The 19,123-nt window shown below is 37.9% G+C and overlaps 1 protein-coding gene across 3 annotated transcripts in view; it reads right to left on the reverse strand.

Moving 5' to 3' along the window:
* SEC16B (SEC16 homolog B, endoplasmic reticulum export factor) overlaps positions 1 to 19,123 on the reverse strand; it is an 84,679-nt gene that overhangs the window by 32,182 nt on the left and 33,374 nt on the right. For all 3 annotated transcript variants that reach the window (XM_058177230.1, XM_058177229.1, XM_058177228.1), the window contains exons 11-18: positions 18,494 to 18,724; positions 16,067 to 16,164; positions 15,887 to 15,968; positions 12,680 to 12,797; positions 12,053 to 12,164; positions 8,272 to 8,377; positions 6,400 to 6,540; positions 399 to 512 (exon numbers count right to left, since the gene is read on the reverse strand). In XM_058177230.1, the coding sequence (XP_058033213.1) occupies positions 399 to 512; positions 6,400 to 6,540; positions 8,272 to 8,377; positions 12,053 to 12,164; positions 12,680 to 12,797; positions 15,887 to 15,968; positions 16,067 to 16,164; positions 18,494 to 18,724 (1,002 nt within the window). The remainder of the gene's footprint in view (positions 1 to 398; positions 513 to 6,399; positions 6,541 to 8,271; positions 8,378 to 12,052; positions 12,165 to 12,679; positions 12,798 to 15,886; positions 15,969 to 16,066; positions 16,165 to 18,493; positions 18,725 to 19,123) is intronic.

The raw sequence follows: 19,123 nt of genomic DNA on the forward strand, positions 1-19,123 counted from the left end.
TTAAGCCAGATATTTGGCAGACCCAGATCTTGACTTTTATCTCTGTGTTTGAAAAAATAAGAATGCTTTTCACTGATCTTCAAGTGGTCTAATTGTTAAGGCACCAGGCTAGAAACCCAGAAACTGCAACCGTGAAAGCCAACTGGGTGACTTTGGGCCAGTCACTCTCTCTCAGCCTAACCCACCTCCCAGGGTTGTTTTTGTGGGGAAAATGGGAGGAGAAAGGAATATTAGATGTGTTCACTGCCCCTATAAAAAATAATAAAATTGGCATAACAAAAAAAATAATCAATTCCAGTAACATGTTGATGTCATATCATTCAATTCAATCTGAGTGCCAGAGTTGCAAAATCACATATCAATCCATCTGCAAGGGCACACTATCCCATTATTCTTACCTCCCACTGTTGATAACGGGCTCTGAGTTCAATGAGCCAATCTGGTTCCAAATCCATCTCATACTCTGCCTTCTCCAGGAGCCGTGGGTCAGAGAACTTCAATCGGTCTGCCAGCTGTTCTCAAAGAGAAGAATTAGTAACCAAGCTATTAGAGACTTTTTAAGTTGCATGACAAAGATTTTTTTTTAATGAAGCAAATAAATTGTGGGCAGAGAAGAATCTAGCAACAATCTTTCACTCTATAAACATTGTATTGCCTTCAGTAGAACTATTTTTCTGATACTATAAAACCAAGGGTTGTATTCTGTTAAAACCTTTTAAGACTTTGATGAGAAAATAAAGGGAGGGAAACACAAAGTGACTAAAAAAGCCCAGCTTTTATGGATCCTTTATAAAAGCTTCTCTTTGTAAAGGACTGAGTTTGTTTGGGTGTGTTTTTTGGAGGACTAAATTTAATATTTTCCAAAGATGGCAATTCATCTTTCATAAGCAAACATGAGGATCTGTTAGGTTGCAGCTATAAGAAAATATTAAAATCAAGTCAGTTTCAACCTGGGTTATTTTCTAACAGAACTAGAATATGACCTCAAGCCAGGAACTACATTTTAAGAATCTGAAAAATGAATAATACCACATTATACAGGCAGGTAGGCCTGGGTGGCTGGGGGGAATCATTGAGGGCTTTATTGATAGATAAATTTAGGGCTTAAACTTCTGTTTTCATCTGCTTTGCATTAATATTGCAAGAAACTGTGCCTTAGTTTCCAGACATACAAAATGGATTGAGGGATTACAAGTATATTTATTTATTCATATCCAATCTTTGTTTATTTATTTATTATTTATTATTTTGATTTTGTTACTTTTATAAATAACTGATATCCTAGAATTATTATTCCTACTATTAGTTGCCCTATTTGCCCTTAAACCTTGTCTAAAAAAGAATGTGCCAGCTCATTTTGCTTTTAGTATAATCTAAAATTAATATCAAGCTTTGCTAATAAGAACGAATGCTGTTTTCTCCTTCTGCTTTCTGCTTTGCAAGGAGTCGTATATTCTAATTAGTAAGGGAAACAGATCTTAATATATTGGCATCATTCACATTTCCAAAGAGCGCTCAGCCATGTTGCTTTGTCACAGTATGCCTTAAAATGTATCTTTTGCACAAATTAATTTAAATTGCCTGAAAACAACTTCCTGGATTCTCAGCTTAATGTGATTGCATATTGAAGATGAATCTCCCACCATCTCCTTTACTGCTCCTAAAAGCATCTTTCTCTTCTGCGGTTTTTCAGTTTATATCTCACCAAAGGAAAAGGAGATGGTTGCTATCTCCTTTTAAAATAATTGTGAGATATTATGTTGCTGGATGGATTTTTCTCCCTAACATCTGGATTTTTCATGCTGGTGTCTGAAGTTTTTGTCACAACAGCACCCTTTGCACTGATCTCATCTAAGATCTATTTGCATTAGGATTGTGCCTAGTGGTTTATTCCCCTTTAAATTTTTCCTACGTGTTATAATTTTTATTCAGCAGAATGGAATAAAAGGAAGAGAGATAAGAACCGGTTTAGGAAGTCTACAGGGAGGGGGGGTGGGGGGGGAGGGGAGGGGAGGGGAGATGAGTTCTCCTTACTTCCTTATCTGCTGGAAGTGGTAAATAACATTCTTCCCTTGCTCTGCTGGATCACAGTGCCTGTAAGAGCTCCTTACAGCTTCCTTCCTTCCTTTGGGTAAAATATAGTTCTAATTCTGAAATGGTAAGCAACCAGCTGTATGGAGGATAAAAGCCTGGGGTGCATGCCACAAGCAAATACACTGGGCATTTTTAGAGTAAACAAATGAAAAATGAAACACCCTCTCACCCACCTCCTGTAACCTCTCTTTCTGAGAATATTTTTAATCTTATAAACTCTTTGAAAAAGGTACAAAAACATTGTCCCTCATTTGCAGAGTAAAGACCTTTCCTGAACAAGAAGCAGAGTTCAGCACAACATTCGTTTATACCTTGAACAATTCAAAGGAAGAAAATGTGTCATACTAACATTAGGAAAGTCAGAGAGCTGCATTTGTACTCCTGAATTTAATATTAATTGTAGTAATGTAGCATGACATTTACTCTTATGAAAATGGCTATTAACACAGTTTTTTGTTTATGAGATTAATTAGGTTAGACCATTTGTTTGAGTGCTCCAATGGTTCATTGCAGCAAAGTCTTCACTCCATTCTTACAAAAACATACAGTACAATGATTTGTTGTATGGCAGCACTAGTTCTCTCAAAAAGCAGGGTGAGGCCTTTGCCTCAGAAGGCAGTTCAGGGGGGCTGAAAATTGTAGGCTTTCTCTCCAGTTTCTCTCAAAAACAAGCAACGAACAGCCACCAATAGCTGCTGTGCCAGCCATAATCATATCCCAAACAAATAGGGCCAATAACTTATTCTATGAAAGGTTTCCTCATAAACAGAGAGAACTATTGTGAAGGCCAACTAGCTTTCTACTGTTGTAGAAATACAGTGATATAGATCTCTGAAGTAGCCAGGTGCTCAGTGCTCTCACACTTAGGAAACTTGCAACTTATTCTCTAAGGTAGCTATAGGAAACAATGCAACAGAAAAGCAGCCACCACAGTCCTCCTGAACACACTCTAAGCCAAACATTTGGAGGTCCCTGAGCTCTGCTTTTAGTAGCAATGTAACTTTCACCACAATTGGCAGGGTATATCTGTAGAACATGTATATTGTTGGGATTGACAGAGAATACTTAGCTGTGCTTTACAAACATCTCCAACCCACCACCCCACCAAAAAGAAGCCCCTGTCTGATGTTGACCCCAGGTACCACATTTTACTCGGTTACTCTTGCAAATGTTGCCTGCTCATTTTGCCCCCCCCCCATCTCGTATAAAGATAAAAAGAGAGAGGGGAAGCTTGGACCCAAAGTTTTACCTTTTAGATTACTTTTATTATGCAGAACCAGTCAATGAATGGTGCCTTATCCCTATATCTATGTCACTCTTTACCAGAATACACATCACACGTGCAACCATCATCTCCAAAACTGATTCCTATGAGCAGGTTATTCATGTCAGCTGCTCCTCTTGAGAGGTGTATTTCCTGATACAGGTCAAAGATGCTTCTCAGATTGAAGGGCCTACAGTCCTTCATATTAATGTGTTTATGTGAAAGAAACACAAATGAAGCAAAATATAAATTTCATCAGATGAAACATTAGACAAAACAAGCTGACTCATAACTGTTCTATCTGAAATATGCAAAGTACTTTTTTGTAATTTGTGCTGTTTTGATATTAAGAGGAGTCATTTCTTTTGAGTTGGTATATAACTGAATAAATGTTAGGGAAAGGCAGAGGCTTTGCCCTGGACAGACATAATCTTAGCTACTGCTATTCAAGTGAATAAGCCCCCATTTGTGATTTCACTGGAGAAGCAGCTTATTTTGAACAGTAATTATTTGGCCATTTTGACATATGTCATGGTAACCTCTAGGACAGATTATTGAAATTATTTGCCCTTGAAGACTCTGTGAATCCATTCAAAATGCAGCAGGTAGTTGTTTGAGCATATTACATTTGTACTAAAGGCGTTTCAAAGAATAAACCTGTAATCAAATGCAATTTTCTTGCTTAAGAATTGTGGACAAAAATCAGGTGTTCATTCAGACAGAGATTGAAATCAAGTTGCTTTCTTTGCTTTGTCAAAATGGACAATGCAGCAGCTTCTAGTAGGGAGGGGTCAAAACAAGGAAGAAGGCCATGGTAGCATCATGGTCAAAAACCCCTTTTTTATGAGCTTGTACATGCCTACTTTGATGGAGTTATCTCATTGTTCTAGATAAAAGGGTGAAGCAGTTCAGTCTTTCTGAAATTTCAGGAACTGAAAATCATTCTTACTATTTGCATGATATATTTGACAGGTTTTGGGGAAGGGAAATAATGATGCCCAGAACAGAGTGTGTATCTACAGTGGTTAATTAACTCCACAGGGTTAGACTCAAACCCAAAGAGATCCAGTTTTGTTTGGTGATACAAATCACTCATTTTCCCCATTTGTCTGAACTTATTATAAGATTAATTTCCCTCTAATGTCCATGCCTGAAACAAAGTTCTACAAAGCTCCAAAAAGGGGCTTATCTCTATGGCTTTTCCAATTCTCCTCTCCTCACCATGGCCATAGGGATGGATAGAAAAAGATCAGAAATAGATGGAAATGAGTAACTTCTCCCAAATCTATTCACAGCATTGCCAGTCCCAGCAAAGCCTTTTCAGTCATTATTTTCCTGTTCTGTTAAAAATTTAAAAATGGGAGGAAGAGGGAAGAAGACAAAAAAAGACAAGTTCAGCATGGTAGTAAGAAAGAATATAAATAAAACCAGTGCACAAAAGACGCAAGAGGCAAGGTGACTCAGTGGCTTAAAACAAGCTGGAGAACATTTTTATTATTATTATTATTATTTGAATTTATATCCCGCCCTTCTCCAAAGACTCAGGGCGGCTTACATTGTGTTAAGCAATAGTCTTCATCCATTTGTATATTATATACAAAGTCAACTTATTGCCCCCAACAATCTGGGTCCTCATTTTACCTACCTTATAAAGGATGGAAGGCTGAGTCAACCTTGGGCCTGGTGGGACTTGAACCTGCAGTAATTGCAAGCAGCTGCTGTTAATAACAGGCTGTCTTACCAGTCTGAGCCACCAGAGGCCCTAAATATACAATATACATTTATACTCAGGTGGATGGAGCCCTACCACTGTGTCATGGAATGAGCTTCTGTCACTTGTCACCTAGCAGTTTGAAAGCATGTAAATGCAAGTAGATAAGTAGGTACCACTTCAGTAGGATGATAACAGCATTCCATGTTTCATCATATACGGGTAGTCCTCCACTTATAACAGTTGGTTTAGTGACTGTTCAAAGTTACAACAGCACTGAAAAAAGTGACTTATGACCATTTTTCACACTTACAACCATTTCAGCATGGTTCATATTTATGACAGTTGGAGTGTCCTGGGGTCGTGCAATCATCTTCAACCATGGAAATGTCTTTGGCTGCTGTCTTTGAGCGCTGACTCAATAGCTTCACGAAACGGAGATGAGCACTGCCCTTTAAAGTCAACTATGGCTAGCATAGTAAAATCTATAGGACTCCTTTACCTTACCTTACAAAAGATGTACCCATTCTATACCATAGGGCTGTAATGGCGAACCTATGACACGTGTGCCAGAAGTGACACGCAAAGCAATGCCATCACAGGGGGTCTGTGAAGGATTGAAGAAATGTTATGATTTAAATCTTGAGTTAAGTCTTGAGGGTCCATGGCCATTGTCTGTGGCTACAAAAGGTATTTAAAGGGAGTCCATGGTGAAGAAAATGTTGAGAACTATTGCTTTACTATCTATGCCACTATTACAGATAAAAATCCCCCCTTTTCTATTTGGCATTGGAGACAACTACCCTTTGGAACCAGCATGAGTTTCTAAACTGCACCAATCATGAAATGTTCATTTTTACCACAACCATTATTTGAGGGGAAAATATAGTAACCCTTCTCATATACTGCATTCTAGTCCTGATTAGAGTTCTAAGAAGCTGCTGTATGCAGTGCTAAGTACACGTTTAATATCTTTCACAGTTTGTTTTGCATCATGCCTCTCCCTTTTAATCTTTCATTTATTAGCCAAAGAAATCTGCATTGTGGGTTGACATGTGTTACCTTTTTAAAAAAAGGTTTCTCCCAACTCTTTTCACAACACAAAACAAAGACTAACTCTGTAAACTGATCAGAGTCAAAAAGAAAAGCGTGATGGACAGAGTCTGAATTTGATAAATAAACAAACACCCGCAATGTATACAACTACATTATGAATTGTATGTGAAATTCCCTGCAGTGTAAAATTCCAACCCATATTACAAGTACATGAAGAATTATAATTTTAAGAGATCGACACAATTCTTATTGGGGTCCCTAACCAGACACTCACCTTGATAACCTGCTCTAAGAGGACAGGATAAACATTCTGATTCTGGGCAAGAAGTGCCATTCCAACCCCTTCACAATAATGTAAGGCCTGAGCAGCGAGACCATAGTCCACCAGGCGAGATGCATAAATCAGCTTATATACCTATGAAAGAGAATTAAGAGAAAATGTATGGGCGCAAAAGAGGAAATACTCACACACTCGAATTATTCTCAGTATTGCAACCCATCTGCTCTTATTTGTTTGAGTCCTTTTCTTAAAATACCAAGTTAACCACTGTGTTCAAATGGCAAAGAGAAAGTAGTGACCCAAGAAATGTTATGTGAATATAATATTATCTGCATTAATAAGCTTGATAAATAAATCACTGAGCTCACGAGCATGAAAGATTTTCAATAGTCAAAATAATACAATTAATTAATTGCAAGTATAAAAACTCCTAGTACAGACTACAGATTCCTCTCCAAAGTATTTTGAAACCAATTAGTTAAATACTCCTTGGAATTTCTTGGCAATGTAGTTGGCGGTAATATATTTTTGACATTTATTACCCAGTAACTGCTGTGCATGGTATCACTTTGAAAGCCAATTGCCTACATCCCCACAAGATTATAAGCGGTGCTCAATGTAGTCATGCTGAATTATTGGAGAGATGGGAAGGGAAAATTATTGTTACTTACTACAAACAGCCCTGGGGGTTATATTTTTTTTAATGGTTTTATTATACAGTTTTCCTCGTTTTACATTACAGTTTCCACTTTGCAAGTTTCCACTTTGCACTATACCGGCTTACGTCCACATTTTTTTATATCTACTATTCTGTTTACATTATATATTTATCATTCTAAATACTTTTTACATTTTACATTTTTTGTGATATCTTACCGCAATCTAATATTATATATAATAAATATTCTTCATCTTTCTTTATACTTATACTCTATTTCATTAATCATCTTTCATTGTTAATTTTCTGATCTTTGCATTACGCTCAAGCCATTTTATACCATATATCCCAAATTAAATAATATTCTGTTTCTTCTTTGTCTTTAATTTCTGTTGTCAACCTATCCATCTCAGCTCATTCTAATATTTTCTTTATTACCATTTCCTCAGAGGGTATATTTCCATTTTTCCAATTTTGAGCATATATAATTCTAGCCGCCGTTATTACATGTTAGCATTAAATATTGGGTTTTTTTGCAATATTTCTCTGTTAATATGCCTAATAGAAATAACTCTGGTTTTAACTTTATTTGCTGCTTTACCATTTTCTCTAAGCACTTTTTTATCCTTATCGGCAAAGAAAAAAAAAGGGCAGGGATTATAATTTTGATAGACCACTGAATTATAACCTGGATTGAAAAAAATTAACAGAGGTAACTACATAAAGCATAAATACTTTAGTGGAATTACTTCAGATTCTCCAAACAAGACTACGGCGTTCAGAATAATTTTAAATAAATCTTCATAAAGCAGGGATAGGCAACCTTTCTGCAGCTGTGCTTTTTAAATATGTATCTTATGACAACAAAAGCATCACCAGAAGAGGTGAGGCTTGCTTGGGGATCCCTTCTGATACCAGGAGTCAGAAGCAACCTGTTATTTGCTCCTTTACAATCCTTCTACCAAAGAGTGCTTCTCCCTTTACAGCATCTTATTCTTTTCTTCCTTACTGTAAAAAGATAGAATGACTTGTACTGCGCTATATCCCTTCCCCAGAAGCTTTGCTAACCTTGAAGTTTAAACGGCTGCCTCTTTCAATTTGCAGGTCATGGAAGTTGGCTAAACTAAACAAGAGGCCCCCACTCCAGAAAATATTTTTATTATAAAGGCCTGTGAACATTTGGCCCTTTTTAATTGGCTTGTTATTACCTGGAAAGGAAGGATGAACGCTTGGGGACACCCCAGTAACCGACAATACTCAAGGATTTCCATTCTGTGAATACATTCTGTCCTTGCAAATTGGGAAAAGGCCTGGCTGAAAGAAAAAAGCAGATCAAGAATTGAGAAGCAGAAGCTAATTTCATCCTTAGAGCCCAATTTATTCTTTCCATCAAATTCTGCCTTCCACAGAAGTTGGAGGATAAAATTAGAGATGCTGGCAGTCTAAATGGTAGGTGATTGTTTAACTAATTTAAAAACTAATGGGCAATTAAGCTTCACTGAAGTATTACTAAAATTTCACTATTGAATATTTTTCAAAATATTAAAGAAAATGGTACATCATCTCTATTATGCAAAATAAAGGTAAATCTCATTCTAAAAATTGGAATCTATCTTTAATGTTTCTTCCCTGATAAATACACTATAATTAATAGACTTTAAAAATAAAATTGCTCATGACAGAAATGTGTTTCCTGCTAGCACTGTTCGATTTTTCTCTGTTCCTCTTCATTCAACAATATGGAGGCTTCATATTTGTATCATTATTTTTATTTTATTAAGTCATCTCGCACAGAACAAATGGAAGACAATACAGTATGTAAATGCTTTAAATAAATGCAAAATTTTGAGTTTGTTTTGGTTTCTTCCTTTCCTTTGTGTCTGCTTCATGAAATGGAGACTTAATGAATGAAAATATAAAACTACTATATATAATACAAAGCCAGGTAGAAATAACAAATTTGGAAGACCTCTGTCTTATGATGGAATGGGAAAATAGAGATCCTTACTGTGTAATAAACAAAATTTGGACTTCAAGCTCCCTTTCAGTGGATTCACTGCCCACCCAACTCCTGTTAAGTTTCCTCTCAGCAAATAGCTACAGCTTCCCAGAGGGATGTATTTATAGATCAGCTGTCTCCATGGTTTCATTTTGAGTGCCTAAGAGTTCATTTACAATATAATACAAGATGGAAAGATACAGGGAGGTTGTTTCTCTACTCCTAGGTGGAGCTGTTGCTTTACTTATTTTTTTTAAGAGGAAGTTGTACTTAAGATTAGGAAAACTTAAGAAAGGGGGAGGTTGCCTTAAATGGAAAAAATGGAGGAAAATAATAAGGGTTGCCTTTGGATACTTCATTGTTAACTTGTGTGGAAGCAGTAAGCAGAAAATCTGGTTTCACCTAAGACTCGATTTCTAAACACATGTGATTTCACAGAAATTACTTCAAGCTACTCCCAAGAATTGGTTATGTGTGTTGCTTGAAGATGCAAGGTGTGTTTGGCTTTGTCATACTAATAAGGCACAACCAGCTTTAAGGTGAAATGAATCATTAAACACTTATCCTTGTTATCTGGCCAGAGCGCTATTAATATAAGTGGAATTGCTGGCTCTGTAAATTGGATTTTTAACCTTACCTGTGCCTCTTAAGGTGAATGATTACATCAGCTGCAGTGTTTGCCTTATCTTACAGCAAGCTAGTTTCAACAGGGCACTTTGGTACACTGAAGTTCAGATTTCTACCTGTCTCCTCAGCTAGAAAATCACTTATATGTGCCCACTCAGAATACCAAACACTCTCCTTTCCACATTGAAGCTAAAATTAATTTTAATCTTCATATTCCCTGGTCTGCCCAATACTTGAACTTCTCATCATTATTTGACAACCACACTGAATGCTAGTGAAATCAGTAGCTGGTGAATCACCTGTTTCACAGAATGATTGCTATCTTGTAGTAGCTATACTTTATATAGCAAAAAGAAGGGCTGGGGCACTGGGGAGGAAATACATAAATTATATTTCTATATTCCAGCATACAGGATATGCTGTTTTAGATGGTTAACTAATATTTATTATTTGGAATAATACTATTTTCTCTCCAGTGCTCTGTCATTCTATTTTGTAGCTACTGAAGTGCTCTGCTCTGCTTTGTTTTATTAATATTTTTATACAATCTGATTTGATGAAAATAATTCAGAACCAAATCCCATTACATTTAGTAGATTTACTTCTAAAGTAATCACAAGCTAAATTCAAATACAGTTATCAAAATCAGAATGTCCAATTTTGCAAAATTGCCTAGTTCCGACATTTCCTTTACATTTTCATTTCAGATCTATTCCCTAATTCAGGGACATTCACTTTAGTCTGGTTTATAGAGTACAATAGGGGAAAATGAAAGACTGATGAATGGTTAAGGGAACTTAATTTTAACAAAGAAGGGATGACATGATAGCTGTCTTCCAGTACTTGAGAGCTGTCACAGAGAAGAGATGATCAATATATTCTCCAAAGTTCCTGAGGGCAGGGCAAAAAATAATGGGTGGAACCTTGTTAAAGAAAGAATTAAGAAGGAATTTCCTGAGAATGAGAACAATTACTCAGTGGAATAGCTTGCCTCCCAGAGATGTGGATGCTCCGTCACTGGACAGTTTCAATAAAAGATTAAATAATCTTTTATCTGGGATGGTATAAATTCTCCTGTCTTGAATAAGGAGTTGGGCTTATCTTTACATCTTCCAATATAGCATGGAACACTGCTGCTTGTCTTAACTGCTGACCTCCAGTGGTGTGGGACTTCAATAATTTTTGATTGAAGGAACAGTCAAGTCTGCTAAAGACTTTGAAAGCTGAAATCCCACATACATAAAATCAGAGTTGGAAGGGAACTTGAAGGTCTTCTAGTCCAACCCTCTGCTCAAGCAGGAAACCATACCATTTCAGACATATGGCTGCCCAATCTCTTCTACAACTTTTGAAGGTAAGCAGTTCCACTGATTGTTGTCACTATCAGGAAATTTCTCCTTAGTTCTAGGCTGCTTCTCTCCTTGATTAGTTTCCATTCATTGCTTCTTGTCCTGCCTTCAGGTGCTTTGGAGAATTGACTCCCTCTTCTTTGTGGCAGCCCCTCAAATATTGAAACATTGCTATCATGTCACCCCAGTCCTTCTTTTCATTAGACTAGACATACCCAATTCCTTCAATTGTTTTTCATATGTTTTAGCCTCCAGTCCCCTAATCATTTTTGTTGCTCTTCTCTGCATTCTTTCCAGATTCTTAACATTAATATTAATTCTTAACATTAATATTGTGGCAACTAAAATTGGATGCAATATTCCAAGTGTGGTCTTTATGTGGCATTATAAAGGTGGGCATTATAAAATGATACTAACATTTCACAGTATCTTGATTTTATCCCTCTGTTAACATGATTCCCACTTAAATATGAACCAGCCTCAAGTTGTCCCGCCGAAGTAGAAATATAGAATACAATGGTATATAATGAAGATATATCTGTAAGGATAACTGATGTGCTCCACCACAAACAATTATAACTATAGTATCTGGAGAAGAAGCTGGTCCAGTATAATAGTGAGATACGTTGCCAAATGTTCAACCAGCTTGTGACCTAATATGCATCTATTAGCAAATGATATTGTTTTATTCCCTTTCCATGGCTAGCTTTCTTTACTGATTTGTTGAAGGCATAATAGCAATCCTAAACTTAGTTCTAGTTCCCACTATATGAACTACTTATCTTCCCATCCTCATATACCATCTCATACCACCTCAGTAGAAAATGCTATCTTGTCTTCAAGCACCATCCAATATTGTTGGGTGTGCTTCAGGTCTGCTTCGACCTGGAATCAGTACTAAGGCTGCACATGGGAATTTTGAAAGGATAAGCCCCAGTTTGGGAAAGAAAAATATAAAAATAAATGGGTTTTTTTTTTTAATTAAGTGGGAATTTCTATTTCTTGTTCACTCACCTCTGACTACTTCCCAGCAACACCATATAATCTGTTTTAACTGGATAGTGGCCGAAAGGGACATTTGCCATCAGGTAGCAGAAGTGAGCAGCTTCTATTAACTCTTTCCCAGCTAAATAGATAAAAAGGCACACATTAATCTATGGGAAAAACATAAGAGAATACAAAATGCATTATGATTGTTTTAAGGAAAAGAAAGCCTTGTGAGAAAAGAGAAGATTCACTGCAACCTTTTTGTAGCATTAAAATGCACCCACATTACCCCTCTTTAAAGACACGGACATTATAACAGTTTGCCAATCCTATATAATTTAATAAAACAGAAGTTCTAGTTCTTTTATGGTTGCTGACTTCATTGATCATTTCTGATATTGTTATTGTTTTTCAGGCAGATGTGGAAAAAAGAGATAAGACAGGAGGAATTATATGAGAAGATCAAGTAAGGAACAAAGATTCGGCAGAGGGATGACATCTCTGTAATTCTTCCCACATAGCCTTTCCTCTTTAAGTGATTCCTTTATTTGTATGCAGCTGAAGTACTAAGGAATGCAAATTCAACTCCTCTGGCATTAGAACTGGAAATCATTCCACCACCACCTCATCCCATGTCTGTATGAATTTCCTCACCCAATGTGTCTCCCATAGTGAGGATAGCTCTGGAATTCAGGTCCAGGTCTCCTACTTGATTAGACAGCATAACAGCCAGGTGTGGCCTCCAGTCTCCCCACTTCTCATCTCCACAGGACTATAGTCAAAAAAGGGGAAATTACAGGGTAGAAAGGGGATAAAACATCACTATTTGCTCAAAGTTGTTTCCTCTGTATGGCATAAGATCCAGGAAAAATGCTCCAAATATTTGGGAAGCAAACCAATTTGTGTGTGTTGTACCACTTTGGTTCATGCATTTAACAAAACAACATTAAACGAAACACAGAGGATATCTGACTTGAAGCACAAAGAAAATATATAATCTTTAAGGAAACCTTCATCAAGTGCCAGTGCTGACATTACAACTCCTAAAATTCTCAGCCAGCCTAGCCAAAACACAGAGAAGTTTATTTTACAGCTTTTATTCAAGGCAGCTTATATTATATGACAGTGATAGCTAAGCTTTTTGCCATCACTTGCCAAAAGCGGGGGGGGGAGTGCCGGGAGTTTGTCATGTGTGTGCGTACCCACACCCATAATTCTATGTGCCCCATCACCTGTGCATGTGCGCGCTACTCCCTGCTTTTGGCACGCGATGGCACAAGTATTAGCCAGGTATTAAGCAGAATTAAGATCAGCAAGTAGGGAAACTGTTTCTTGCCTCCAGAGGGCCTGGTGGGTGGTGAGGAAGGCCCGTTTTTTGCCTCTCTAGGCTCCAGAGCCTTTTTAGGAGCCTGACGAGGGCGAAAACGGCCTTCCCCATCCCCCACCCCCCAGAGGCCCTCCAGAGACCAGAAATGGCCCATTTGCTGACTTCTGGTCCCACCAGAAGTCGGCAAACGGGCCATTTCAGGCCTCTGGAGGGCCTCCGGAGGGCTGGGGAAGGCCATTTTCACCCTCCCCAAACTCCTAAAAAGGCTCTGGAGCCTGGGGAGAGCAAAAAGCGGGACTTCCTCACCACCCACCAGGCCCCCTGGAGGCAGGAAACAGTTTCCCTACTTCCGGTGGGCCCAGAAGGCCCAAAAAGGAGCTGAGCTTGCATGCCCACCAATATGGCTCCACGTGCCACCTGTGCCATAGGTTCGCCATTGTGGGTATATGAGGATTTCCCTCCTACGACAGTAGCCAAATAAGGTAGATTGGGCAGAGGGAGGGAGGGAAAGAAGGAGGGAGAGAGAGAGAGAGAGGGAGGGAGGGAGGGAGGGAGAGAGGGAGGGAGGAAGGGAGGGAGGGAGGGAGAGACAGACAGACAGACAGACAGACAGACAGAGATTCATGGTTGAGGGGACACTTGAATCTGCTTTCCTTAGTCTGACTCCAACACTAATGAGTCAGTCACCTCACTGACTCATTAGACTGGGGAAGGCTGACCTGAGGTAAACTTTCAGCACATTTTGGCTTCTGAAGTATACCAAAATTTCTGGCCCCATTACTGCCTCCCATGGAACAGAGGTTAACCTTTTGATTTCATGGCTTCTTTCTCAGCAGGAAATCTTTAGATTGCTAGAGAACTTGGCCTAAGGAACCACACACACACACACATATTTATATATATATGATTGGGATGGTCATAAGAAAACAGCAAGAATGCAGCAAGAAAGGGGGCAATAGCAGAACAGTTACTCCATGAGAATTTTCAGAGTGTTTCATTCAGACAATCTCCACCCCAGCAAACTCATTCCTTCATCAAACTATACTTTAATTTGCCCTAATCATCCAGCAAAGGCAGAAGGTAGAATATGCACTTACATAGAATGCAACCTGAAAGATATCAAGGATACTGGGATACAGGTTAGTTATATCTGAAGCAATGTCCACACCCTCATTAGGTCGCTTAGACTGCAGCAAATCATCCCTTTCAGAAGAGAAGGGACATATGGCCCTAAAACTGGCAGGCAGAAAGAGGTACCTAGAATGGCATAATTTCACACTTTAACACATTCCACACTTCTCTGTTCAGCTGAAGATAAGACTGCCAGATCCAAAGTCCCAGCCTAAATATGAATCAGCTGATTCCAATTCAGCCTTGACCCTTTTGGTTAAATATAGTCACTTTTGGTTTAGACCAGGGGTGTCAAAATCATGGTGGCATCACGTGACGTATCGGGACTTTTTTCCCCTTTGCTAAACCGGGCGTGGGTGTGGCCAGCATGTGACATATCCGCCCCACAGGCCAGGAGTTTGACAGCCCTGGTTTAGACCAAGATTCTTCTTAATCATTCCCAGAACGAAGCCAATAAATTTAAGACATAAATATTTCCAAAGCATTTTTCAGGTATGGCTAACATGTCCATCAGTTAAGTAGCTTAACTTATTTAGCCACCAAATAAATGAATAGAATATAGTCAATCCTTTCTTAACCCACTACCTTCTGTACTGTAACTTATGCTTTCTCAAGCATTATCAACAAAATTGGTCAAGTCCTAGATTAAAATGTCAGAATAGAGAAGGTTGGTTTAACTTTGGATTCTACCGATCCAATAACTACAGTAAGTCTGGGTATCCTAGCAATCCATAATTGTTGCTGGTGTCAACAAGCTATTGTCAATATTGATAGCTAGAAAAAGCTGAGCAATCTTCCCTGCTGAGCCTTATAGACATTTAGTAGAATTGCACATATGCCATGCCTACACCAATTATGGCATCTTCAGATGTTCACATGCACAGAGGTGGCAGGAAGGAGAAAGACAAAAACAGTAAGTTATTCTATCAATCCACTTAAGTGCCCATTCTTAGTAAAAAAAAAAAAAAACCTTTGCTTTTATCAAAGTCTAGTTTTGGATTGACCAGGGGTGTCAAAATCACAGCGGCGTCACATGATGTATCAGGATTTTTTTTCCCCTTTGCTAAACCAGGTGTGGTTTAGCGACACAGCTAGCATGTGACACATCCGGCCCATGGACAGGAAGTTTGACAGCCCTGATCTAGACTGCGGAACTTCTCTACTTTATGCACCCTTATAGATGTTTTGTAGCATTTCTACCATGCTCTCCCTGCACAAAGAGCCCATGACTCCAGCGGCTAAGAGGATTCCACCTGGTCCTATCAAACTGCTGCCTTAGGCTTGGCTCCTCCATCTAAGCTGCCCTTCATTGTACATCTTCACTTGACGGTCTCCTCGCCTCAGGTCCATCCTGCCTAGGCCAGATACACAGGACCCATGAAAGCAGAGGCAGAAACCAATACCAAAGATGCCTGGGGTATCCTTCCAGACATCAGCTGGAAAAGGGTCTGCAGAGGATCATTGGAAGCCAGTGTGTTTGTGAACCTGCAACAGGACAGAATAAATCATTTTGTCAGATATGGTAAATATGGGTATTTAAAATATCAGCTCACATTGAAGAAGCAGCAAAGCATTCTACACACCCAGTCAGGACCCAGCTGTAAATCCTTGGGTTCATCTTGCTTGATAGAAAGAGTGCATGGCCCCACAGCTGGTTCCTCATAGCCCAGTCCAGGGCTTCCTATGAGCAAGCAAACCATAACCAAAAACTCTTGACATTCACCAAATGCACCCTACTCTATCCCATACTATTATTTTCCAGTGTGACTAACAGTCTAAGTTAGCTGATATCAGTGGTCTCCAATGTGTCCCATGGACAGGGTAGAGCTCTGTCTAAGTATAATGGATATCAGTGAATTTTAGAGGCAGAAAGTATTTTCTTAATTCAGTTATGAAAGCGAGACATTTTTATATTAATGTTTTAAAGAGTGGGAATCCTTTGTTGTTAGATGCTAAGTTAATTGGTTTGGAAATGATGGAAAATAGAATGGGAGAGGGGAGGAATGTTTAAGATGTGAATATGATGATTATGGTTAATTTTTCGAATTGATTTGTTTAGGATGTAAATTATAGGATTTTTATTATTTGCTATTTGTATGGTATAAATCTATGGGATGATATTATTTAATTGTGAAGGATAGAAAGTGAAATTTATGAATTTAGATAATGTGGATGTAATGATTTTAACCGTTTACTGTTATATTGTGGATGTAGTTTAAATGATTATTTGTTTTAATTGACACGTTTATAGATAGTAAAAGTTATGAAGTTAAGCTGAAAATATTATATTTGAGAGATTTTATTCGAAATGATATTTGATTGATGGAGTAGTATTGGAAGATTGGATATTAAATGTTATGACAATTGAAGAAATATATAAGTGATGAAAATTTGAATTTGAGAAGCTGGATTGTAATTTAAGAAATGGACTTATGAAATTTGAAGGAATATACAAGTGGGTGAAAAAAATTTGAATTTTAGAGGATGGACTAATTTTTAAAACGGACTGTAAGAAGAACGGACATTAAATGTTATGGCAACTGAAGAAATGTATAAGTGATGAAAATTTGAGTTCGAGAAGATGGACTGTAATTTGAGAAATGGACTTATGAAATTTGAAGGAATATACAAGTGGGGGGAAAAAATTGAATTTGAGAAGATGGATTAATTTTAAAAATGGACTGTAAGAAGAAGTAATATGTGAAGTTGGTATCGCTTCTTTTCTTTTTTTCTTTTTATTATTCTTTCCTATCTCTTTATTTTTATTGTGAGGGGATCTAAAGTTTCAAATTTTTAAAGGTGGGAGGTTATGTATATTTTGTATACTTTAGCTTATGATGGTTGGTCATAATACCGGTATTTGCTCTGGGAAGTCTGGGGGAAGGGGAGGAGGGGAAAGGGGAAATGATACATGGATTGATTATTAATGTACAGTAATTTTTGAAGATATGAAATTAAAATTTAAAATGATATTGGTGATGTTCGACTGCCATTTCAGAAAGAAAAGGAGAGAGGAGTAGAAGGAGGGAAGAAAGTAGGTAGGAAAGAGTAGAGAAGGAGGAGGGGAATAAGAAGGTTAGATAGGGTGGAAGAAGGGAGGCGTGGAGAAGGAGGAGAGGAAGTAGTAAAGTGAAGGAGATGAAGGATGTGAAAGTAGTAGAGGGTAGAGAGGGAGGTTGTGAAGAAAGGAAGTGGCAATCGGGCAGGCCTGAATCAGTAATAAATAAAAATTAATGATTAATGATGGATAATAGTTTGTACATAAATATGATGTTGAAAAATGGAAATAAAAATTATTTATAAAAAAAAAATAGGGAAATGCCCTAATATTATAATCCACAGAATAAAAAACAAGTATTAGCCAGGTATTAAGCAGAATTAAGATCAGCAACTTGAGATTCTTTAAGATCTGAAAGAGTAGACCTGTGGGTCTTTGGCATGCAGAGCAGGTTGTGTGCTACTCTTTGGGGGGTTGGAAATTCTAGATGTTTCAAATCAACTAGCAAGCATAGCCAGTGGCAAGAGATTGTGTAAGCTGTAACCTTAAACATGCAAAAGACATCAAACTGTCACTTCTGAACCAATATAATCATTTGCCTAAGTATTCCTATTGCAATTTAGTTTTTTACTGTTTTTTCCTCATGAAGGAGCCCCAAGAGCTATACAAAATAATAAAAACAATGTTCCATGAAAATAATTTGACAAAAGTAAATAATAATAAAACAAAGTTCCATAAAGCAAGACAATAAAACCAGTGGAGTACAACACTTTAAAATAGAGTTTAATTAAAAGACAGTCTAATAGTGCTGTACTTCTCAATAAAAGTAATATATTTCTCTGAGGAAATATATTGTGTCTGATTTGCATTCTCCCTGTATTTCTCATGCAAAATGAAACTGTGGATTCACAGACATATGAGTAATCATTTGAGGTTATAACAATATGAGTGTGAGCCAAGGCTCTATGCACATAATCCCCTCAGAAAGCAAACATAGAGACTTAGCTCTTACTTTCTTTCTGCCATAAAAAAGGAGTTTGGTGAACTTCTCTATTTTTTGCTCTAGTGTGCCAGCCGTTGGGACCATCTCCCCTGTGAGAAGGTCCATGGTTCCACATCCAGGCACTGGCCATTCTTCTCCTGTCAGGTTAATCAGGTTCGCCCGTGGCTCTTCTCTTTTGTACTTTTCCTGATATTTGCGATCTTGCATCAGCAACTCAGCTGTATCTGATCCCACCATGGACTGAGAATGGGAAGGAAAAAACATAAGCTGAGCTCTGGTGGCTCGGCAGACTAAGTCTGTCTGTTATTAACACAACTGCTTGCAATTACTGCAAGTTCAAGTCCACCAGGCCCAAGGTTGACTCAGCCTTCCATCCTTTATAAGGTAGGTAAAATGAGGACCCAGATTGTTGGGGGCAATAAAGTTGACTTTGTATATAATATACAAATGGATGAAGACTATTGCTTAACATATTGTAAGCCGCCCTGAGTCTTCAGAGAAGGGCGGGATATAAATTCAAATAAAAATAAATAAAATAAATAAATAAAATAACACAGCAAGAAAAGGGGCAGTAGCAGAACAGTGGCAGAACAGAACCATGCCCTTCCCAGAGAGTCTCATACTTTAATTTGTTTTTAA

The sequence above is a fragment of the Ahaetulla prasina genome, chromosome 3 (assembly GCF_028640845.1).
Source record: "Ahaetulla prasina isolate Xishuangbanna chromosome 3, ASM2864084v1, whole genome shotgun sequence".
In the NCBI taxonomy this organism is placed as follows: domain Eukaryota; kingdom Metazoa; phylum Chordata; class Lepidosauria; order Squamata; family Colubridae; genus Ahaetulla; species Ahaetulla prasina.